The sequence below is a fragment of the Arvicanthis niloticus genome, chromosome 22 (genome assembly GCF_011762505.2).
Source record: "Arvicanthis niloticus isolate mArvNil1 chromosome 22, mArvNil1.pat.X, whole genome shotgun sequence".
NCBI classification, from domain to species: Eukaryota; Metazoa; Chordata; class Mammalia; order Rodentia; family Muridae; genus Arvicanthis; species Arvicanthis niloticus.
In genome coordinates this window covers 12,413,068-12,438,639 of record NC_133429.1, presented here as the reverse complement: position 1 = coordinate 12,438,639, position 25,572 = coordinate 12,413,068, and the positions used below count along the sequence as shown (strand labels likewise).

The window sequence follows — 25,572 nt, the reverse complement described above, 5'->3', positions numbered from 1 at the left end:
GTAGGAACGCCGGGTTTACAGTGTTTCCTTATCGATGGCAATTTTAAAGACCATCCTCCAACACTCATGTTGGAATAAGCTACCCAAACTGAAGTCACTTTCAAATAAATCATCTCCCTAAGAATTCGGATGAAACAATCTTCTGCAATACTCTTGCAAATACATTCTTTTAAATCTTAGAAGATCCATGAGAGGAAGTAGGTATGAAGTTATTGCTCTTGCTTTTACAAACATAGAAAGCATGCTTGTTCTTTTAACATGAGTTACTTATGACCAGTTTATTTTTAAAATGACAACTTAGAGTCTTTATGGACCTCTCAAGAAGATTTTACTATTATTAAAATTTTCCATTTTTACCAGCACGCCTTCCTAATTCTCTATGAAGCCTATATTAAGAGACACTAAGATGACTCTTGGCCATCAGTGACTTCTGTGCTAATTCTAATTCTAGGCCACATCTCTAGATGCACTTGAGTGTGTTAGATAACAAATATCAGAGTGAAAGTCTTAGCAATAAGAAATCAGCCCTGTCTCACCATCACTCAGTGCCAGTTTTTGATACAGTAAGATCTTTTATTTGTTCCTGAAACCCTTCAGTTGGTTCAGAGTAGCATCCTGGGAAAACTCAATATTACCCCCAAGAAGTTAGTTACCAAATTGTGTTATTCTGAGTCAGGTAAATTGTGAAGAGTCTAGTTTTCATTCAGGAGCCATTTCTTCAAAACTGACAGCACACCTATTAACAAAGACCAAACTATGAAGAAAAACCAAGACCTGGCCGTTTAATTTCCTGGAGGGGGCAGATTATTTCATAAACAGAGAGAATATGACCTCTGCCCTCACCAGTTTTATTTTTATTTTTATTTTTAACAGACAGCTCCCCTAAATCAAAGTGATGCTATTGTCTTGTCCCACTTGAATCTGTTCTGCGTAGACGGGGTCAGGCTTTAACTCACAGAGACTTCATTTACACTGCCACACACATAGACAACAAGCCAAATTTTAGGCTCTTCCCATGCATAAGGCCTCTAGAGCTCTCACAGTCTCTGCATGTGATTTCAGAGCCAGCTTTTAGATCTCATAGGGGCTGAGTCAGTTAGCAGGGAGCAGGCAAGGTTCATCCCGCCCCGTGTGTATTTCTCCCTCTAAGATGAGTTCACAAGAAGCCAACTATAAGCTGACTCTCATTGTGCCTTTCAAGTTTAATTCTGCTTTGATAAGACTATTGCCCTTTTATGCTCCCTAAGAATCTTTTAATAGGCCAGTTTGGCATGCGAATGAAATATCTAAAGTTACATTTCATGTGTCAGGTGTTAGATCTTATGGTTTTGTTTTACTTCGTTTTTTATTTGTATTTATTTATCTGTTTGGGTTAAACATCTTACTTCTTCAAAGTCATTCAAGCCTTCTCCAGATAGCATCAAACCCCTCCTCTTCAAATTCTCCAGGATGCTCTGCTTATGGTCTTTGTCTTTTATAAATGTCATGCCATAGTTGATGTCCTATTTATATCAAAAGTTCTCTTACTTATAGAGTTGAACATTTTAGTTTATCATAGTTGGGATTGGATGTCTTTATGCTTGTCCTGTATATATTTGGCCTTTTTCCATATATATTAAATAGTATTCTTATCAAACATTACTGTGCGGTACTAATGGAACATTCTAGAGAGCTTGAATTCCTGCTGAGCCTTGGACTAAGTTCCATATACTTTCTATGCCTTGGTTCTCTCATTTCTAAGATGTGATTAAAATAATACCTGACTTGCAAACTGGGAATAAATCAGGTAAAGTGCTCAGAACAAGACCTACCATCTAGCAAGACTGCAGGCAGTGAGCCCAGAACCCTTGTCGAACATAAGGTATTCAACACCTTCCATGTGATAGAAGCTTTGTTATTCCCAACAACATTGGCTGCTTCCTCCTTACGTGTTGTTAATTTATAACAGGTGACCAAATAAGAGTTGTTTTGTCTTTTGTTTTAGTTGTTGGTTTTTGAAACAGAGTCTTGCTTTGTAGTCTTGGCTAGCCTGGTTCTTTCTGTGGAGCTCTGACTGGCCTTGAACTTGGCAGTCCTCTTGCCTCTGTTTCTTGAGAGCTGGGGTTACGGGTAGGCAATGACACAATAGTTGGAGCTGGTATTATTGTGATGGCCACTGTGGCCACCAGGAGTATGTGCTTCTTTTACTCAAAGTGAAAACTCTTAGTTTTTTTTACACAGCTCAGATAAAAAGGGGTCTATACTCTAGGGTCTCTGTTGTGTTCCCATTGAAGTGTATAGTGTTGAAGGGTCTTCAGATGTCAGAAAGAAGGGACATGGAATTATTTCTTTACATGACCTTTCCCACTTAGCTGAAAATAGTTGAGCCTATAACTGGATATCACCAACAGTTATGACTTGGGTTTGAGGGACATAAGATTTTTCTAGAGCTGCCATTAGCAGTCAATCTTCCTAACTCTCATTTTTTCTCAGGTAATGACATAAAGAGATAGTCTTGACTGCACACGAATGGGATGTGTAACAAATTGAGTGCCACTGGTTTATTGCTCTAAAATCCCATTTGGCATCAGGACTCGCTTTCCTCTATTTTTATTTTTATTTTATTTATTTTATTTTATTTTTTTGTTTTGGTTTTTCGAGACAGGGTTTCTCTGTGTAGTCCTGGCTGTCCTAGAGCTCACTCTGTAGACCAGGCTGGCCTCGAACTCAGAAATCCGCCTGCCTCTGCCTCCCAAGTGCTGGGATTAAAGGCGTGCGCTACCACTGCCTGGCGCTTTCCTCTATTTTTAAAAAGTCACCCAAAGTGAGCCCCAGCAGGCACTCGGGTGAAGGCCTTGGAGAGATTTATCCCATAACCTCTGACTACAAACAGAATCAATAATACAGAACCCCGGGGTAAGACAAAGTGGGGGAGTTTAAAGAGAAAAATATATTGACGATGCAAATCACTTGTAAAATCATTTCCTTATGATGTGTGCTAAACATATTTCAATTTCTTAAAATCATGCCCAGTTTTACCCAGTGGTCATTCTGACCTCATTTGATTGTCTTTGGAAACAGGAGGTAAAGAAAGAAAGTCATTGTACTGGGTGAAATAACTTGTACTTGTTGCTGTGTGACCATTCCTGTATCTTCATCCTCTTTCAGTGTGGAATGGCATCGTGAGTTGAAACATGGACAATTTGAACAAAAACACAAGTTAACTGAGAGATTTTTTTTTAAAGCCCTGTGGATTTAGGGAAATTCCATCAAGCTGAAGTGTGAGTCACTGAAATCTTCAGAATCCATGCACAATTAAACTTTGTCTATTTAGAGTCTTCAGCAATATGTGGCCAGATAAATCTAGATTACATGGGTTAAGCCATTTTGAAGAGCAGGGCTGTCTGCAATGCTAAGGGTTCACTTTGTTCTAGAACCTGGTAATCTTAATCATTTTAACCAATACTGAATAGAAATGTTTCTAAAATGTAATATATCTGTACTTTAAAAAAAACAAAAAAAAAAAAAAAAAGCAAAATAAAACAAAAAATCTCCTCTACATTTTAAAAATGAAACAATTTGGTGTCATTATATAAGGCCTGGAATCCCAGAAGCTGGGAAATAGAGGCAGGAAGATAGTAGTATTTCAAGGCCATCCTTAGCTATCTAGCGGCGGTAAGGATAGCCTGGGCTACATTAGATTCCATCTCAAAAACCAAAAGTGAACAACAAATCACAGTGCATATAATTTAACTTTGCCTTACACTACAGATAGAACATGTTATCCCATAACATGAATCCAAACTGGTTTTTGTGTCAAATGAGTTTGTATTTGTATTTTGAATTACCATCAAGGAATTAGTAGCTTTCCTGTTGTTCTTTGCTGGAAGGTTGCTTTTACTGTGCTGTCCATCACTAGATGAAACCCCGCCTTCTGCTGTTATGCACATGGCCCGATAGACTAGCTACAGAGGGTTTAATTCATCGTCGAGAACAGCCAGCATCAAGAAAACATGTACTTTCAAGGCCATGCAAACACAAGGTAGACACAAAGGGCAAGCAACATCTTTAAAGTTGCTTGTTTAGGCAACTTGCCTCCCCCAAGGCCAGTGTTCTGTTCTCTACCAAGACTTTGGTACATCTCAGAGACCTTAGTGAGGCAGCTTGGGAAGCTGATAGGAATGCATTTGCCTCCCCAGTGGCCCCTGTAATTTCGAGATCAGCAGCGGTTATCTGGATAAGTGAATAAGGTAGATGAAAGGAATATGATGGAAGAAACAATATTGAATGATATTGTCTCTGCCATTGTGCCCATAGGAAAACAGGTTGCTACCTCCAAAGTCATTTTACAGTTTTGCTTTGTTTTCCAATATATTTTTATTGATTATTTGGGAATTTCACATAATATGCCCCATCACATTCATTTCCAGTCCTCCCAGATCCACCCTCCCAATTTTGAGACCTCACAAAAAAAGGAGGAGGAAGAGGAGGAGGAGAACCAAGTTTTTAAACAGGGTCTTACTATGTAGCATTGACTGTCCTGGAAATCACTCTGTAGACCAGGCTGGCCTTGAACTCACAGGGATCCACCTGCCTCTGCCTCCTGAGTACTGAGATGACATGTGCCACCATATTTGGCCACATTAAAAAAAAAAAGATTGTTCGTTGTTTAATTTATGTGTATGGGTATTTTGCCTGCATTTTCATCTGTGCACCACACACATGCAGTGCCAGAAGACAGTGTCGGATCCTCTGGAACTACATATAGTTGTGAGCATCGTGTGTGCTAAGAATTGAACCTGGGTCCTCTGTAAGAGCAGCTTAACACTTTTATCTTCATAGCTGCAATTGAAGTATATATTGTGAATTTATGCACATTTAAAAGGCCTTACCTGCGAGGCGGTGGTGGTGCATGCCTTTAATCCCAGCACTTGGGAGGCAGAGGCAGGCAGATTTCTGAGTTTGAGGCCAGCCTGGTCTACAGAGTGAGTTCCAGGACAGTCAGGGCTACACAGAGAAACCCTGTCTCAAAAAAACAAAACAAAACAAAACAAACAAACAAAAACACATATTCATATATGTATTTCCTTATGCTTTTAGAACAGGACCTTGCTATGTTGCTAAGACTGAGGCGATGGTCCCTCCTCAACCTTGGAAGTGAGTAGCATTTCAGGCACTCTCAGTTATTGAAGGCACTGACCAGTTTCTGATTATTACTTTAGAGGAAATTAAAAATCAAAAGATGTTTCAAACATTAATATATATAAGCATGCATTCTCACTGTCAGAATGCTGAGGTCATTACATGCAGTATGTCCTTTGGAAAACATAATTTACCCGTGAGAATGTGAACAAAAGATGTAAATTAGATCTTAAAATTACAGAAGTAATGTTGAGATTCTAGACTCTCTAAAAGAGTCTTCTGGGCTCAGGATTCATACCCAGCCCATATTTGAGAACTATTATTATAAATCAAATGTTTGTTAAGTTTTTGATGACAGTAATTAATACAGCCGATATTTCCCTAGGTGAATGTCTCCATGCAAACCATGTTGTACATGGAGGCTATTTCCTTCCAGTGTGCTGTTGTCCGGGTATTTGGCCCAAGTGGAAGGAGTACATAGTGCCAGAGTCCACCATCAGCACAGGGAACACATGCAATGCCCATTGCCTCTTTAATGGAAAAAGAAAGAGAATTTGCTATGTTACCAAAAGTGACCTCTATAACAGTGGGTTGGGTAAAGTCAACGTGATTGATGTTTACAATATATAACATTGTCACACATTTCATTTTGAACTCAGAATACTACCTTGAAAATAAGAAATAGAGGTCAGCAAGATGGCTCATCAAGCAAGGCACTGGCTTGAACCTGAGGACCTGAGATTTATACCTGGGGCCCGTGCAGTGGAAGGAGAGAACCAATTGCTGTCCTCTGACCTCCACATGCAGACTGCGGTACATGTGCACACCACACACACACACACACACACACACACACACCCCAAGTGTGTTTTAACAATATAAATAATAATTAAATCTGACTGTGGTGGCCCACTCTTGTAATCTAAGCACTGAAGAGATGGATACAGGAGAATTTCAAATCTATGTCGGTCTATATTGACTCTGCCTCACAGATAAATAAACCATATCATTTTCTCCTCAGGGTCGCATTACCAAAGGATGGCTTTAGAAGATTCGTTTTTCAAAAGCTTCCTCCATAGGTGACAGAATGTAAACCACAAAAGACATAGCATTCAATGATAACTCTTATCTGACTCTATGCTCATGAATGTTAATTCATGTGGTGTAATTAATTATGCCCTCCATAATATAAAAAATGAAACAAAATTATACCTAAGGGCCTACAGAATATTTTTAATGATAGTGTATTGCTTAAATATATAATAATATAAATTATAATAATGTAATAATATTTATTATGTAAACATAGCATGACAGCTTAAATGAGATTATATGTAAGGATCTACAAAATATTTTTAATGACAGTATATTATTTAAATATATGACAATATGAAATATAATAATGTAATAATAGTTTTATTAAGTAAAACTAGTATGACAGCTTGGTGACAGGCAGTGAGCCTATGAAAAAGAGAAAACTGAATTGTGCCATTTTAGTGGACAGACACATATATGCAGACAGGTTAATGTCATCTAAGAGTTAAGCTTTCCCCTCCCCCTCCTAAGTTACTGACCACAGAACCCTTGGCATTGGAAGTGGACATGGCTTCCACCGGAGAGAGTCACACCATTTATGGAGTCCCTAGTTCCCAGTTTTTCTTCAGCAGCTGAAGGCCATGTGTGAGGTTGTCTCATGCCTGCCACCAGTGCCCGTCAATTAGAATGCCTGGGCACAAGCTGTGCAGGCCTGCCATTGGTGGCATACCTGTGCTTTTTACAGTAGGTGATCATAGGAAAAATCCACCATAAATAGATCAAGCATCTGAAAGCATTTCAGCCTTGCAGAGGAAGGGAAAGCCTGCTGTGAATTAGAAAAGATCAAAGGCTACCCGCTCGGGCGGTCGGGTCTAGGAAGACAGAAGCTAGCTTCATTGCTGTTTCAGAAGCTCCCTCAATTGTATGTTTTCCACTAAGATATCTGGGCTCTCTCTGGTTATTTTATTTTCCTTTCTTCTTTTATCCTCTTCCTCCTCCTTCTGCTAATGGATGCGTTCAGAGAGGGAACCAGCCTTAGCCAGCTGGTCCACAGAGCTCAGGCTCAGTTCTTTTGGCTTTCAAGTAGGCAGAAGTGTAGTAGCATCTTGCTTTGTCAATATCTATTTGCCTGTTTAAGATACGGAGAGTTTACCAAAGGAGGTACCTCTTGGCTATTACCTCACACCTGTGTGAGGGGTATTTGCCTAAAAATTGGTAGGACAGGTTTTTTTTTCTTGGTTCTAGTTGCCTTTTCAGCCCAGATTTTAAAGGGGGACAGATTCCTTAGAAAGGAAAGGGGTGCACTGTTCCTGAGAGCCAATACCCTAGCCGCGATTGCTCTCCTGCCCTTGTTAAGAAATGCAAGACATGTGTTGACAGTTAAGATGAAATCTAAAAGATGGATTTGGGCGGGTGCCTGGTAGCCTCAGCCAGCAGCAGGACAGCAATGGGAGACATAGCGTTCCCTGTGGGTAATGCAGCTGAAGAAAGCACCAGGGGACAGTTCTTGATTTCTTGGCAGGGAGGAGAAGGGGCTTTTGTGTGGGTAGAAACAGCCTGCCAGTCAGCTATATTTACAGAGCACCTGCTGTGTGGAACTTGGAAAGGAAAAGTAGATGGGTCTTGTCCTTAAGAAGCTTGTGACCAAAGAGGGAAGAAAGGCCCTCGGCTACTGTAAACCCTTTAGCATTTACAACCATCTATGAAATGGAAGTCGAATAGGGGACCTTTAGGATTTGAGCTGCCATGGTGCTCAACGTGTAGGCTGTGGAGCGGCAGCACCAGCAGTGCCCACAAGCCTGCGAGAAATGCAGAATTTTGAACTTGGCCCCTGATCTCCCCTCTCAGTCTGTGGTTTGATCAGATCCTGTGCAAACAGCAGTCTCTCTAGGGTCCATGGAAGCCGTGAGTCCCTGGTATTGTAAGAGGGCAGAGTGAGGGGCGGCAACAGAACCAATACTGCCAACCATTTGTTTACCTGAGTTCCTTAGACACAGGGGCCTCCTCTCTCAGCCAGTTTTGTAAGCCAGATTCATAATGGCTACTCCCCCCTACCCCATTCTCAGTGGGGCTATGAGGGATATTGCTATAAATGAGTGGCTGCCATAGAAGCAGCCAATGAATGTGGGGTGCATGCAAATGATTTTAGTGGCAAGGCTGAGCATGACAGGATCTGTCCAAGACAAAGACATGAGATAGAGAGACATACAAGCAGCAATATAGGTAATATTAAAGGACATTCCATGGGGGTGCTGAAATTTTGGGAATGGTCCATTTTCTGAGCCAAGCCTGCTTGACTAGCACCATTTCTGGTCACCTATTATCTCCAAGTTACACAAACTCGTGCCAATGACCTGGAAATGACAGGAATTTTTTTCTCCCCCCCCCCCCACTATCCATTTTGTTTAGGCACAATTGACGACGACTGGTTGATGACTGATCTGCTTCTCTAACTTGTGGACTGCAATGCTAGCAGTGAATTATACTCACTACAGTTAGGGTGGATGCGGCCAGCACATCTGCCCCACTCCTGGCTGCCTCCTCAGCCTCCACCCCAGTTCCGCACACATTTTAACACTGGGACATCCCTGGTCCTGAAAATGAGTCAAATCCTTAACTAGTGGCATGTGTAGATATATGTTTCCTGTTCAGGTGTGGCCAAGTAAAAATAATCATTAAGAAAAAACCAGGAAGCCATGATGCGTCTATTTAACCCTTTCCTTCCTGCCGACCACCCTGAGGAGGAGGCTTTGTTGTTAGTTCCGATTCCTAACAAGGAAATTGAGGGACGCTCTTGAAGGTGGGGCAGCATAAGGGGTCATGTGACCTTGAAGGTGATCTGAGGGAAAAGTGAAGTAACAATACTGGAAAGTCTGTCAGCTCATTTCCTCTGCCTCCTTCAGAGCATCCGAGAAAGGAGGCACGGGCCTGCCGCAGAGCGTGGGCTCTCAGGCCAGCCTGAGGGGAGTGAAGGTATGGACCCTAGCTTCCCTCTGGAGGAGTGGTTCTCAGCCTTCCTAAGGCTGCAACCCTTTAATCCAGTTCCTCATATTGTGGTGACCCCCAACCATAAAATGATTTTTATTGCTGCTCCGTAACTGTGACTTTGTTACTGTTATGGGTGGTAATGTAAATATCTATGTTCTCCCATGGTCTTAGGTGACTCCTGTTCAAGAGTCGTTCAACCCCCAAAGGAGTTGCGACCCCACAGGTTGAGAACCCCTGCTTTAGGAGGCACAGAGCTGTGTGGCCTATCAGGGTTTCAGTTCCCGACCAGAAAGGGGATAATTGCAGGCAATAACTTACTAGAGTTAAAACTGTCAATTTAAGTTAGTCCTAACTGCAACAGGTGTCGGTAAGTTGTTGTTGTTTTTGTGTTGACTGCAAAGTAATGGGCTCTTTGTGGTCTTCAGAGGGCAAATTTTCTTTCTAAGGAAGCAAAAACTTTCATTTCCATGCCAATGTCTTAGCATCACTGGCCTGTGATTCTGCAGCTTGGACAACCAGTTACAGCTGCCTGTTAAGACCGTGTCTCCCAGACTTCAGGCCTTGGTTGAGTCAAAGCTCTTAAATCTTCATTGTGCTTTTCTAGTTTGGCCTGCCACATAGTGCGTGGGTCCTTCAGACACAACGGAGATGGACAATTTATATTCAGGACATGTTTACAACTTTCAGCATCCAAAATGATCCTAATTTATTTGGTGAGAAATCACCCAAGGCACCACTTGGATAAAAAAAAAAAAAAAGCAAAGCAAAACAAATGAACAAAAACCCTATAGCTGTTCTTAGGAAATATGCCTTGTGCCGTGTGTGGTCATGCAAGCTTGAAGTCCCAGCACTTTTTGTTTGTTTGTTTGTTTTGTTTTGTTTTTCGAGACAAGGTTTCTCTGTATAGCCTTGGCTGTCCTGGAACTCACTCTGTAGACCAGGCTGGCCTCAAACTCAGAAATCCACCTGCCTCTGCCTCCCAAGTGCTGGGATTAAAGGCATGTGCCACCACTGCCAGGCATCCCAGCACTTCTAAGGCTGAGGCAGAAGGTTTGCAATGTGTTCTAGACTAGCCTGGGCTCCACAAAAAGCTTGATGCTAGCCAGAGCTATGTAGTAAGATCTTGTCTGAACAACAAAGCTGAGAGCCTGATTCAGCCTGATAGCGTGTCTACAACTACCCATGAAGTCTTTCTTCATTCTCTTGTTACTTAGTTTACTATACATTAGATGTGTTTTCAACAATACAACAAGATGCCAGTGAGGTTAAATAATAATAATAATAATAATAATAATAATAATAATAATAATAATAGCATCCCTGTCAATATTTAATTAGGGGAGGAGGGGATACAAGTATACTGAGACTGCTGGAAATTAATTAAATCATTGTTGATAAGTAGTATATTATGATGTGGCTACAGAATGCTGGAGATAGGGAAGAGAAGAAGGTCACAGCCCAGAGTGCCTTAAAAGAAGCCATAAAGATGGACCAAGCCGGGCAAGTGTACCGGTGGGGTAGGGTAGGTCCAAAGTCAGGCTCTCATTTAGCTCTATGTGATGTAGTCACAGAGGAAAGGCCCAATGGAGAAAAGAACAAGACAATGACCCTCAGTGGCAGGAAGGTCAGAGGATGGACTGAGAATACAGCCAGAAGAGAATGGCTGAGGTAGCATAATGGGGGGGGGGGGGGAGAAGGCAAGAGAGTGCAACAATGGTTTGAATGCTAACCCAGAGAGGGCAGACCTAACCCAGTGTGTAAGAGATCTTTGCAGACGGAGTAGTGGGATGGAACACAGGAGTGCAATAAACAGCTTTTGCAACTGTGGGGAGGAAGGATCAGGAGACAGAGTACTGTCTGCAGAAAGAGCCAGGAAGAGGTCCTTGGGCATGGTGCAGCCATGGCTCAGACCAAAAGATAGTTTGTCAGAGAAACTGGCTTCTCACACTGGTACTCTGATACCTATCCGTACGCCTCAACAACTCACCCAGAGCCAAGCTGTCAGTACTAGATTCTGATTTCCTCACTCAGATCTCTGAAAATAAAAAGGCTGAGGCGTTCTTCTTCTAGTGGGCAACAGCATTAATGATACTTTCCATGATGCAGGGAAGACATGAAAGCATTCTTGTCGATGGCATCTAAAGGGACTTAAGTGCTTAACTCTGTCTGTGAGTGACCTCACATCCTGCCATGTTATATACATGTCAGGCTTGCATGTAAGGTTATATACTTTTTCTCCTTTGATATCTATGTATCTAACCAACCAATCATCCACCCATCCATCCATCCATCCATCCATCCATCCATCCATCCATCCACTGACCCATCTGTCTGTCTGTCTGTCTGTCTGTCTAGCTAACCATTCATCTATCTATCTATCTATCTATCTATCCATCTATCTATCTATCTTCTCCCTCATTAATAAATAGTAAAATAGTTATCACCAGAATACTTGAGAAAAAAAAATCAGATGAGTAAGTAGACAAATTGAAGCTTGTATTAGGGTACAAAATATGTTTTTATAAAAAGACATTGTTACACTCCACATCCCTGCATTTCTCATTTTCTGATTTCTGCCATGGCATAATCCACTCATTTGTCTAAGCTCATTCCATCCTGAGTATGCTAATGTCCTGTGCATTCTCACAATTATGCAAATGTGCAGCATCTTAGACACGGACAAACAGAAAGCTCCTGGCTTCCCATTATCTGCCTGAAATACAACTTTCTTATCTTTGGGTTTTATTTAATGATCAAGTAGGGAAACACTTTTAAAGGAGCTTGCTTTCATTAATAGTCTCTTCCTGTTTTGGAATTAAGGCATCTGGTTTGCTCACACAGAGCCAATAACACCCAGTTCTGGGTGCCTATAGGAAGCCCACAGGGACATCTGTATGCCCTTACACCCTGGGGTGTGCTCTAAGGAAAGGTTCCTTACTAGACTGCATGGCTGTACCACTCCACACTTTGCACACCGAATACACAAAGTCACATGTAAAATCTCCAACCCTGAGCTTTGGAACTGGTCTGTAAGTGTAGGTCGAAGTCCAGGCATTTTTCCTTAATGAAATCAGCATGGGGGGCGGTTAATTCTGTTCCCCAGAGACCATAGCTTTGCCTTGCAATGAATGAAAAGCTAGAGAATCAGAGGACTGGGGGCCTTTCAGAAATCACCCTTGTGAAAAAAGACCTTACTGGAGCACCTTTGTGTCTTTTTGTTGTTCCTGTTGTTATAAGGAAATCTCCCCCAGTCCCCCCTCTCTGTCTGTCTCCTCCCTCCATCACTACAAGGCAGTTTCCCCTCTCTCCTCTTTTCCCAGTTCTTCTCTTTACCGTCCCCCATTCCACTACTTCTCTTCCTTCCTCCTTCCTTACTTCCTCCTCTTCCTCCTCCTCCTCCCCCTCCTCTTCCTCCTCCTTTTCTTCCTCCTCCTCTTCCTCCTCCTCCTCCTTTTCTTCCTCCTCCTCTTCCTCCTCCTCCTCCTTTTCTTCCTCATCCTCTTCCTCCTCCTCCTCCCCCTCCTCTTCCTCCTCCTTTTCTTCCTCCTCCTCTTCCTCCTCCTCTTCCTCCTCCTCCTCCTTTTCTTCCTCCTCCTCTTCCTCCTCCTCCTCCTTTTCTTCCTCATCCTCTTCCTCCTCCTCCTCCCCCTCCTCTTCCTCCTCCTTTTCTTCCTCATCCTCTTCCTCCTCTTCCTCCTCCTTTTCTTCCTCATCCTCTTCCTCCTCTTCCTCCTCCTCCTCCCCCTCCTCTTCCTCCTCCTTTTCTTCCTCCTCCTCTTCCTCCTCCTCCTCCTTTTCTTCCTCATCCTCTTCCTCCTCTTCCTCCTCCTCTTCCTCCTCCTCCTCCTCTTCTTCTTCCTCCTCCTCCTCTTCCTCCTTCTCCTCCTCCTCTTCTTCCTCCTCTTCTTCCTCCTCCTCTTCTTCCTCCTCCTCTTCTTCCTCCTCCTCTTCCTCTTCCTCTTCTTCCTCCTCCTCTTCCTCCTCCTCCTCTTCCTCCTTCTCCTCCTCTTCTTCCTTCTCCTCCTCCTCTTCTTCTTCTTCCTCCTCTTCCTCCTTCTCCTCCTCCTTCTCTTCCTCCTCCTCTTCTTCTTCCTCCTCCTCCTTTTCCTCCTCTTCCTCCTCTTCTGTCTCTTCCTCTTTCTTCTTCTCCTTCTTTTTTGAGAAATGAGCAGGCCTCTCATGGATATCAACCAGCCAAGGCATATCAAGTTGCAGTAAGAGTAGGTGGCTCCCCTTATATTAAGGCTGGATGGGGCAACCCAGTATTAGAAAAAGGGTCCCAAAAGCTAGCAAAAGAATCAGAGATGGCCCCTGTGAGGAGTCCCCTCAAGAAAACCAAGCTACACGGCTATGATATAAACAGAGACCTAGGTCAGTCAGTAAGGGAACCTGTTAAAGGGACTTCACTTAAAGCTCCACAGTATGTGTTTGCCACTTGCTGGGTCTCATTTTGTCCTGACAGCAGCTCTCTAATATCAAATCTGTGCCATGGACATTTTTCCAGACCGGGGCAACAAGTTTAGCAATATTAAATACCCAGTCTGCACTTGCCTAGATGAGGTTTTGTGTGTTGTCACATTTTGAGATCTGTCTCAAAATTTTTAGACAGCCCTGGGTGTCCTGGAACTTGGGATAGACCAAGATGACAATGCGCTCCACTTCTGCCTCTACCTGGGAAGGGCTAGGATTACAGGCGTGTACCATCTCTTCAGGTCTTGGATGAATAACTAAGCAGCAAGCATCATCTGCATCTTCATCTCACCTCTGCTGTCTCTGGAATCACACTACCCCACCTATATCAGGCTGTTTGGGTCCTCAGCTCCCACTGCACACCGCAAGGCAGTGTGCCTGGGCCACCTAACGCTATGGCTGATCCTCCGTCAGCCAGCACAGGAAGATGGCAGCCTGGGTGCAGTCCCCTTACTTATGAGAAGTGAGCCTAACACTTCCATCATTCTTTTCATTTCTAGAAAATGAAGTGTCCGCCCCAGCCCCTCCCCCAGAAGGTAAGTTAAAGCCATCGCCTCGTGTATTTGAGCTGCAGATGCTGAAGTCCATCCCAGCATGATTTGGTCTCCGTGGATGCTGTGAGCTTTAACCTACTTTCTAATGAGAATGATGACAGGTGTGGTCAGTTGATAACAAAAATAATCCACAGTGTATTAACCCAATTTGAACAGCACTTCCTATGTATTGTGGGATCATTTTCAAGCCTTTCGGGTACATAAAAGTTGTTGCTGCCTTCACGGTTCATATTGGTGAAGGCCAGCCATTGATGAAGCTGTCCCCGATTTAGTAGAAGACAAAGTTCCCATGTTTCTTATGATGATGAAAAATGGATCCCAACTCAGCCCAAAGCTCAGCAGTTTCTCAACTTGGTCTACGTTCCCATCGGGTACCTTCAGAAACTGTTAAGGAAGTTTCCAGAAAGGTTTGGGATCTCCGCAGCACAATGTGGGATCCAATTTATTGAGTCATTAGTGTTCTCTTGCCTACCAGATTGGGGAGAAAAAAATAAAATAATTTAAAATATCCAGCCAAATTCTTGGTGGGGCTACATGCATCCAGAAACATACAAAGTCTGCTTTACATGTAGGAGACCTGTGACTCTTACATGTATAAAGCATAAGGTAGAGACTGGAGCTGAGGGGGACAATGAGCCAGCCCAGCTGATGGTTAAAAAATAGTTCAATGTAGCCCTCAGGAATCATTGGTCTGTCTGCTTCTGCCAAGATGAAAGAAATTTAAAATCACGTGCACTGTCCCACAAGCCACCCAGCCAGGCTACATTGTCCCACAAGCCAACCAGCCCGGACAGAAAAACAAAAACATAACAACAACAATAACAACAACAACCTCTTTCTCACCACCCTTCTTCCTTAAAGAGACACAAGCACAACTCCTGGTGGCATCCTAACCCTGGAGAAGGATACAGGGCTCTCTTCCAAACACTTGACAGCTGAGACTCGCTGTACCAGACACAGCATGGAGTTCTAAACAGAAATAGCTGTTTCCTGTATTGTCTGTTTGCAGGCAAATTGAAAGTAATACACAGCCTGCAGAACAATGAACCAATGACATGCTCGCCTGTCAGTGTAGCATGCTGGTTACCCGAGTTGGCAGTGTGGTGTGCGCCAGGACGTGGGACGCCACGGCTCCACAGCTGATGAGAGTTCTGCCCAAGTCAAAGTAGAACCGAATAAGGTTTCAGTTTCTATTCCCCCCTCCCCCGACCACACCTATTCTTTTTTTTTTTTTTTTCTAGAAATTTATGAGAGGATTATGCAGCCTTTCCGTTATAGAGATAGGTTTTCAGAAGGCAGTCTGGAGACTCCCGATGCTCATAGAAGCCTCTTTGTCTAACTAGAAACAGCAGTCTCACTGAAAACCTTAAGCAGTAAGGGATACTGCTGAATTTCCAAATGAGTAAACCGGCTCTGTGCCCCTAAGAGGTTAAATGGGCAAGCTCCAGTTTGCAGATGTCATCTTGAAGCTACTGGAGACTTGTGACATTCTTCTTAGGATCTCCCTCTTCTTCCGTGCTGTTTCCTTCTTGTATGTAAAGCTTACTTTGGCCTTTCCTGAGCACACTGAGAACCTAGAGTCCATGACAAACGAGCTTTTCCTTTCTGCCAGCCGGTCAGATGTTGTGCTAGGCCACTATAAATTATGTTCTTTTTATAGTGCTATATTTCATATTTATTATACACTATTGAGCTACCATGGATAAAAATGCTTCTCCTCAAACTCTGCTGAGATAGTCCTCAGCTGAAATCTGGCTCACTAGTTATGGAGACAGACAGACAGACAGACAGACAGGGCATGGAGGAAAGAACTCATGCTTGTAATGATATTTAATGGTTTTTGTTTTGTCTGGTTTTTGCTTGTGTGTTTGAAACAGGGTCACCCATATCTCAGGCTAGTCTTGAACTCATGATCTTTTTGGTTCCATAGAATTACAGTGTGTGCCACCATGACCAGCTAGGGTTGAAACAGTTACTTTAATGCTTTTTTGTTTTACCATTTTATTTTATTTTTTTTTTAACTTTAATTGATTCACAGCATGCACCGCAATCCCGCTCATCTCCCTCCCCTCTCATATCCACCCTTCATTCACCCTTGCAAACAACTCCCCAATAAAACACACACACACATGCACGCACACACGCACACATGTACATGACCACCACCAACAAAAATCAAAGCATAGAAAGCATCTCATCATGGAAGCCATGTTACTTTAATGTTTTAAGATGTATGTATTTGTATGTGGGTATCTGTGTGAATGTTCATGCACATGGATCTAGGTGTGGCAGATGCCAGTAGCAGGACAGAGTTACAGGCAATGTCAGCTACCTGACATAGGTGCTGGGATCCAAGCGCAGGCCCTTGTGTTCGAACAGCAAGTTCTCTTAACTGCTGAGCCATCCCTCCAGACCTAACAATTATTACTTTACACATGTTATCTTTTGATCTCTAAACTAACGTGATTCTGAACAGAAAGGAATACAAAGCAGACGACATCGACCAACCAGATCTGAGCTCACTGCCCTCATGACACTTTTATTGCCATACAACCCAATCCAGAAGAAGATCTACATGCCCACAAGAACATTTTTGAAACTGTAGACATCTTACAACCGTTTTATATCTCCTTGTACAGCTAGAGGCTAAGGTATTGGGACCCTTTCATGGGTGAACATTCCTTAAAATGTCCCTGGCTGACCTCTAAAACAAAGTGAGCCTCAGAGTATAATTAGTTCTACTCTGGTATATAATTGGTTCTGATAGAGTCAGTGTGTATGCTTTCTCTCTCTCTCTCTCTCTCTCTCTCTCTCTCTCTCTCTCTCTCTCTTTCTTTCTTTCTTTCTTTCTTTCATAGGAGGGTTTGTTTTATTGAGACAGGGGTTCTCTTTGTAGCCCTGGCTTTCCTGAAGCTCTCAGACTTTCTTGAACTCACAGACTGTCCTTGAACTCACAGAGATCCTCTGCCTCCGACTTCTGCGTGCTGGGATTAAAAGAGTGTGCCACCACACCTGGCCCTGGGTTAAGTGTATCTTAACAAAATGTGTACTGCATGGTTTTGTATAGACATTTAAAACAATCATATTTATTAACTGCTTTCTTAAGGGTTAGAGTGAGTCTGAACTACAATCCCCAAACTCCCAATTAATATGCGGCATAATGAGTATGTAGCATCATTAACATAATCATTTATTTTTCTCCCTCTCCCTCCACTCATCACCCAATCAAGCGCTATAAGACACTTTTAAAGATGTGCTTGTACTTTCCACACAGAACCAAATAAAGAGAAAGAGGCGGGAACCGCTCCAGCAAAAGGTGAGTTGGAGGGAGGGAGAGCTAGACTCAACAAGGCCAGAACAGGAAGGGGTCCTTCCAGGAGTCATGTGACCCATGCCATTTCCTCTGCATTAGCTTTCATCTGTGTGGTTTCCAGTTCCTCGTTTGCAAGATCCAATCAGCCTAACCAAATGGTGCTTTGGTGTGTGGCTGTCACACATGTTTCCAGACAAAGGAAAATCACCACAAAACAATGTCACAAGCAGTCAGGGAGAAGCCAGCTCAGGAGTTAGTGAGTTAGTGACTTCTGAGTCCTATTGAGCATTGGAGAAAAGCTGTTTGATCCTGGTTTGTTTCTGTTGGGAAGATCGGCTGATTTATCCACATGTTTCAAAAAGATTTGCCAGGTTTTGAGTCCAGTGTGAACTAGTTCAGGTTTCATTAGCCATGGTGAAGACTTCATGACACTTGAGTACATACTTCTGGAGGTACACTGAGTTTTAGACACCGACATTTCCAACACTAAGCAGACACCATGCAGCTGCTTACTTAAGTAAAAACCGGCTTTTATCAGTGTCGTTTGGACCCATGTTCCATACTTTGTGGAGATAGTGCAGTTTTGGAAAAGAAATAATTGTTAACATATATTTCTGTGATTTCCTGTGGCTGAAGTCACTGTCACTGTGGGCCATCTCTTTCAGGCTAAGGAGTAAAAGCCTCCCATGGAGAAAAGTTTTCTTGGAAATTAATGGCCGTATATGTTTATATCTTCATTTTTACATTAACATTTATTTCAGTAATGAGGAAGGTAGTTTAAATTTTATAATAATTGTTTTCTGATTACAATAAGATTATTTCCTTTCCTGAACACAGCTCAAAGCATGTTAATTATGTATTTGTTTTCTAAACATTAATAACATCTTCCTTTCTTTCAGTATACTGGCTTTTCTTCAGGTAACTTGAACTTACTCTCTTGTAAATTAACTCAGAGTGTTAGCACATTGCACTTCGTCCTGACCTTCAGGAGTGCCCACGGACAGTACCACGGATGCTAATCCTGGCTACGTGGCCATAGTTCAAGGCTATTTTTTTACAGAATGCAGACAGTGCAAACTCCTAGAAATCTTTCCATGATATGTGTTCAAGGAGATTTGAACGTCCTGGCTGAAGTTATTGTAATATTAGTCTCTACAAGACCAATGGAGTATACCTCTGCTTCCAAATTTGGAAAGGTGCTTGGACAGACCTGTAAGGCTGAACCAACAGAGCAGATGATGTAATGCCAGAAGGCAAGTTGTCATGGTTTAAACAAAGCCTGGGCTTGACCCTCAACCTGCAAAGCTTACCATTCCCTATTTATATGCTTAAATAAATTTCCTATAAACTAAAAGCAACCAGTCACCAGACACTTCCTTACAGAAAACAAGCATAATACAAGAATAAGGTCAGATGATGGGATCTCTTAATTCTGTAGCATTTTCTTCTTCTTCTTATGTTGATAGATGTTGAAGGTATGCCTACTTACAGTCATGTGCCCAAGTTCATAGGCTGCCTGCTTTGTTTTTAGTTTTGTTTTTTTTAAAGAGTTACTCTTCATACTTGGTAAGCAAGCTGGTTTCAAATTTAAAAAAAAAAAAGATACTCCCTCTTAAATAAGGATGCTAGGTAAATGGTTTGGTTTTGAGGTAAATGGTTTGGTTTTGTTTTCTATCTTCTTTGACTACTACTTATTTGCATCCAGGATAAGGGAGATTTAAAGAAAATACTGAGCAATAAGAAAGAAACCACCTTGGGCTGGTGAGATGGCTCAGCGGTTAAGAGCACTGACTGCTCTTCCAGAAGTCCTGAGTTGAATTCCCAGCAACCACATGGTGGCTCACAACCATCTGTAATGGGATCCGATGCCCTCTTCTGGTGTGTCTGTAGAGAACGACAGTGCATTCACATACGTACAATAAATAAATCTTTTAAAAATATATGTGCTTTAAGAAAGAAACAGCCTGTAGGCTAAGTAGGATTGGGGGCTGCACACCTCCCTCCGGCATTAACTAGCATGTCTTCTTCTGCTCACTTCCTCCTACGCTTTGTCTTTTTAATTTTTTTTTAAACTATCCAACTCCAACTCCGGTTTCAGTCCTTTGACAGCTCACCCTGACCATCTGGCTCATTCCCACCCTCCCTTCTTCCTCCTGATTTTTCTTGGACCCCATTGCCTCTGTCGTTTACGATTGTCCCCAGTTAGTCACGTATTAAGGGTTGATGCCTTTCCCTAACCAGCTGGTTGCCTTTCGATGGTCAGGCACGATGTCTTAACACCTCTTTGGTCTCCTCATCTCCGTTCCCTGCAGCGTCTGGCACAGAAGCTCACATGACAACCTTCCAATTAGTACTTGCAGAGTGAATCAACAATCAAACTTCCACACTGGCTTGTCCACTGACCATCCAACAGTGGTGATTTGGATAAAGTTTTATTCCTATTTCTCACTTGCTGTGCAAACTGCATACTTCCAGTTGGTGAGGGTAATATAGAACAACTTGCTCAAAGCTTATAAATATGGTCACACCTAGAAATTAGTTCTGAACTTACCCTGCTATCTTTTTTTTTTTTTTTTTTTTTTTTGGTTTTTGAGACAGGGTTTCTCTGAGTAGCCCTGGCTGTCCTGGAACTCACTCTGTAAACCAGGCTATCCTGGAACTCAGAAATCCACCTGCCTCTGCCTCCCAAGTGCTGGGATTAAAGGCGTGCGCCACCACTGGCTGGCATCCTGTTATCTTTTATTACTATGTCCTTTTGTTCTCTCAAGAGTGAAAATATAATATATATATATATATATATATATATATATATATATATATAAACTCTAAAGCTATCACTATTAACAATATTGTGCTTCCCTGGAGAGATGGCTCAGTGGGTAAGAACACTGACTGTCTTCCAAGAGGATCCAGGTTAGACTACTGGCACCAGGTGGCATCTCAGAACCATTTGTAATCGCAGTCCTAGGGGGCTATGACATCCTCTTCTGGCCTCTACTGGCACCGCCTACACAAGGTTCAGGCATACACTCATACAGATAACACTGAAAACAAAGAAAAAAATTTTAAAAGATTATTTTTGACTGAATTATTCTGGGACAACTTCAAAGTTTTCTGAGAAATTTTTTTTTTTTTTTTTGTAGCCAAGGAAAGTTGCTTGGTCTTGACATTAACCTTATAATTGGGGTGTTAACTGTATCTGCCAACTTCTTCAAACATATTAGGAGTTTCTGAGTTAATCACAGTAGTGCACACCTATAAACCTAGCACTTGAGGGGCTGAAGTAGAAAAACTGAGTTCCAGGCCAGCCAAGGAAGTAAGACCCTATCTCCAAAAATAATTTTTAAAGTATCCTATTAGTTTAGGTTGTGTGTGTGCACACACACACACACACATACATACACACACACACACACACACACATATATATATTACATGTATGATAGATAGATAGATAGATAGATAGATAGATAGATAGATAAAACAGGAAGCTTGGTTAAAATAACTACTGCTCCTTTTGTTTTTCTTCCAAAAAAAAAAAAAAATGCTTGCTTTTTGTAGTTGATGTAAAGAAAATAAAAATGTATTTTGCCTTTCCCAGGTATTAGCATTGCCACATAAGTTGTCAAAAATCAATCTCTCGCATAGCTTAAGCAGAAGTCTCTCCTCCTCCAGGCATGAGTGTGACGGGCACATGAGAAAGTGACTCAGCAGATATTCTCAGCGGCTCTCCTGACAGGTGCCAGTTCTGTAAAGAACCATTGACTCATTTCTTCATTTAGGTTTCTTTATACCTACAATAACAAGTAAAAGCTTTTTACTCACATGTGTTTCAATGCCATAGCTTCATGGTAATGGACTTTGTTAAGAAATTAACGTCGTTGTATTTTCTAATTCTAAAGCACCTATTAGTAGATATAACATTGACCTAATAGGCCTGAAAGGAGAAAAACCTGATTAAATACACATATTTATGATAAGATGAATACTGATTTTTTGTAAGCATCAAAATGTAAAGGCATGTGATATTCTAAACAGTGTAAGTTAATCAAATGACTCTAAATATGATGAATTAATGTTAGCTGATGTTGCTGTCTCCCGATATTTTATTGTTGCTGTTGTGGTTCTGGACATGACTGCCCTACTTGAAGCACTCATGAATTTACCTAAATCAGACAGGACATTATATCAGTATTTAGTTGATGTTTAGTTGCTGTTATAAATATATATATTTTATATGCCTTCTGTCTTCATTCTAGAGCCTCAACATTTGTCAAAGGTTTACAATGCTTAAATTATTTTTTATATTAACAGGTAATTTAAAATCAACTGCGGGAAGCCCAGCACTGTGACACTCACCTTCAATCCCTATACTTGGGAGGCAGAGGCAGGTAGATCACTTTGAGTTCAAGGACAGCCTAGTAGAAATAATTGTATGTCCAACAAAGCCTGAAAGATTGAAAACACGTCTTCCAGGGTCTGGAATGGCTGTGATTGACAGCAGGATTTATACATTGACAGCACATGACCCAGAGGACTCATGTGCACCTCACTGAGATCCTAGGCTGTGAGTGTGGCTGAATCCTCTCTCTCCTCTGACTTCTTCCTGGGAAACTTCAGTTGGTTAGCCAGCATGGTCATGACTCTACAACTGCTATTTTTCCATGATGTAGAGATAAACAAAGTTTGCTTTGTAAAATTGCCCTTCTGTGCAGCTAGGGGACACAGCCTGCTGCCTGAAGACTCTGTCTTCATGTGTGTTGTATTCTAGTAAACCCCACAGGAGATCTTAGAATTTTCATCAAGATCATGGTCACTTTCAAGGAGCGAGGAAGGTAGTGTGACTTCCACATTACACTGTTTCTTTTGTCTTTTTTTTTTTTTTTTAATTTTTAAGATTCTATCTTTCATATAAATGGTGTTGAATGTCACAGAACCTAAGAGGTTCACATAGTTTTTTTTTTTCCTAGCAACAGAATTTGCCTTTGGTGGTAGATAAGACAAGTTAAAGTTTTCTTTTTCACCCAATTCTATTGAACTCAACCAGACCAGCATTCGAGAGTTTAAGGTCAGATGTTCAACATCCAAGGTCCATCACAGAGATGAGGACTAGTAATCCCAGCTCTCAAGAGGGCAAGGGAGGTGGAGTTCCAGTTTAAGGCTCATGAGTTCCAAGCCAGCTCCCTCCTTAGAGTTGAGCAGTAGCTTTCGGTGTGCAGTTTTGGGAATGTTAATGAGTATTCCAGGAGAAGAGACTTCCAAAGGAAAATGAGTCTAAGAGGTGCATTGTCTCATGTCCACTCCTGGTACACCTGAACTCACCAAGGGCTTTGACATGTGTGCCAGTGAACATGCAAAAAAAAACCCCAACACAATAAAACTCACTCAGCCCAGATTTTTTCCAACCTTCTCTGATCACTAAAGTCTTCCACTGAGCAAACCCAAGGTTTATACTCAGATGAATCTCCTCCTGAGTTTTGAAGTAATAAACACTAGGGTGTCTCTATGCCTGTGTTATAACATTTTTGTTTAAAGAAATGGTAAGATTTATCCCTGGTTGAAAATAATATAAAGTCACTAAAATAGTATTTGTTGTAAATATTTGAGTAGATCACACAAGAGCCTACCTTCCCTGTAATTTTTAAACTTTTTGTAGGAAATATTCTATGCATGTAGATCTTCTGTATACTATGTATGAGGTCATCTAAGGTCCTCTGAGGTCCTATTTTGAGAAAAACCAAAAAAAAAGAAAGAAAGAAAAGTGTAGAATGTGTATTATTTATACAAACCTTAGCCTGCATGCTTTGGGAAGGAAGGGTCAGAGTTTCCAGTACTACCAACTGCCTCTTTAAACATGTAAAGCTACATGTTACTACACAGGTATGTCAGGAAGGGGCACACTTCAGTGTGCCTCTGAGCATTTAAGTATTACACAACATATTTTGAAATTTATAAATTTGCATGAGTAATTTTTGAATCACGTAGTATTGGAAGTACCAATATAATCTTGGGGGAAATGGCTGTAAAGTTATGGATATGGTTATCACTAGACTTAATAAAACTGATTAATTTCTATTCATTAACTTGAATTTTGGCTTCTCAAATACAGATGGGAAACTCTGAGGTTAACTGGGAGGAAGCTCTCAAATAGTCCCTAAAAGCTTGTGTGTCAGGGTCTAAATGAATATGATATATGAATAACATCTGCCATTGATTTCAGCTATGTATGAAGTAAAAAAAACTTGGAAACCCCCTCCACCATTTTCCCACTGACTTACAGTCATAAAAATTCTGGCACAGTTCCATTTTTTGAAAAAAAAAATCTATGTTTTCATCTGAATTATCCAGCTCTCACACCCTTCTTTGTATTCTCCTTCTGTTTGGTTTGGTTTTTGCCCATGCTCTCCAAGGCTGCCTGCAGGTGCGAGGCCTCCTATGGCTCACTCAGCGGTTGGAAATGCTCTGTGTAGTCTCTCTCTTCTTTTCCAGACTCCTCTTTCCCAGGTTACTTGGATGAAGTTCTCTCCTCCTTGACTTTTTCCTCCTGTTTCTTGTTTCAGAGGAAGATGAGGCCTCTCCGCCGAGTGCCCTGCCTCCAGGTTAGGATGACTCCCTGGCCCAATTTTGAACTTCATTAATTCTTTGACCTACTGTAGTAGCAAAGACTCAGGGGAGCAAGAGAGAAAATCATCACCATTGGCTTTTGTGATGAGTTCCAGGAAAAACTCCTGAAAAGAACGATCGTCTAGCCAGGTGTGGTGGTGCATACCCATAATCCCAGTACTGGGGAGAGTGAGGCAGGAGGATCACAAGGCCAGACTAGCATGGGCTACAGAGTGAGTTCAAGACCAGCCTGGGTCACATGGTGACACTGTCAGAAAGAAAGAAAGAAAGAAAGAAAGAAAGAAAGAAAGAAAGAAAGAAAGAAGGAAGGAAGGAAGGAAGGAAAGAAAGAAAGAAAGAAAGAAAGAAAGAAAGAAAGAAAGAAAGAAAGAAAGAAAGGAAGAAAGGAAGGAAAGAGGGGGGAAGAAGGGAGGGAAAAAGAGAGAGAGAAAGGAAGGAAGGAAGGAAGGAAGGAAGGAAGGAAGGAAGGGAGGGAGGGAATTTTGGATATGGTTATTTTAGGGATGGAAATGTGTATCATCCATTTTAATCTATATACCCCCTTATTTATATTTTTAATTGTATTATTGCTTTTAAAGAGGGCAGATCCTTAACTGAGTCCTTCATAGTTGGGATTCTACTGATTTTCCATTCAAGCCAACTTATAGCTTCTATATCTCTATAACACAAAGAGATAGGGTTTAGGGGTGGCCCCAGAAGGTTGCAGCCACCCACTTCCCTCCTTCCTCCCCTCTCCTGCATCCTCCAAATCATGCTTTCCTTTCAGGTTTGGGTAGTCGGGCCCTGGAGAGAAAAGATTCAGGTGAGCAAACACATCTCAACAAGGCATCTGGACCTCAAGCTTATACTAGCACTAATGAATCTTTCCTGGGACTGTATTGATTCTTATCCCTGTTTTATTCAGTTTGTAGTGTTCACAGCAACCTTTCATTACATTTCCCCATGTAAGAAAACTAATGTGTTGAGAGACAATTAACTTTGCATGATATAATGGACAACATTCAAGAATCCAGCCACATATGCCACAGATGCATTTGATACATCATAATGCTCTTTTTAACACTGTATAACCAGAGATCAGTCTCCATTCTGGGAAGTTATAATGTACATCTGTCTATAATTGTAAATATAGCATTTAAAACATTTTCAAACGCGTACTATTGGCTGTAACTATGATTCTAAAGTTATTAGATCATTCATTCATTCATTCATTTAATAATCTGGTCCCATCGATGGCTGCTTAAGAGCCAGTCAGTGGCTCAGGCACTACATATATTGAAGTGAGCACATAGGAAAACAAATTCTTGTCCTCATATCCCTTACACAGATGATCACCACTCAGTGTTACTATTAACAGCACAGACACAGCGCACGACTTTAACCTTAGCTCAGGAATTAAGAATGCATAATCAAGTGGCTAGTTGGCTTAACCTCATTGTGGGTAAGAATTCTTATCACTGAGCATGA

At 41.7% G+C, this 25,572-nt stretch overlaps 1 protein-coding gene across 16 annotated transcripts in view; it reads left to right on the top strand.

Annotated features, from left to right (window-relative positions):
• The window catches only part of Mybpc1 (myosin binding protein C1), an 85,739-nt gene that overhangs the window by 5,395 nt on the left and 54,772 nt on the right, over positions 1–25,572 (top strand). For 9 of the 16 annotated variants that reach the window (XR_013106287.1, XM_076919918.1, XM_076919913.1 and 6 more), the window contains exons 2-5: positions 14,115–14,150; positions 17,443–17,484; positions 24,042–24,080; positions 24,872–24,907. Coding sequence is in view for 15 of the 16 variants with exons in the window: in XM_076919918.1 (XP_076776033.1) it covers positions 14,115–14,150; positions 17,443–17,484; positions 24,042–24,080; positions 24,872–24,907 (153 nt within the window). In the remaining variant the exon portion in view is untranslated. The remainder of the gene's footprint in view (positions 1–14,114; positions 14,151–17,442; positions 17,485–24,041; positions 24,081–24,871; positions 24,908–25,572) is intronic. The other 7 variants (XM_076919923.1, XM_076919914.1, XM_076919920.1 and 4 more) reach the window with 2 other exon arrangements.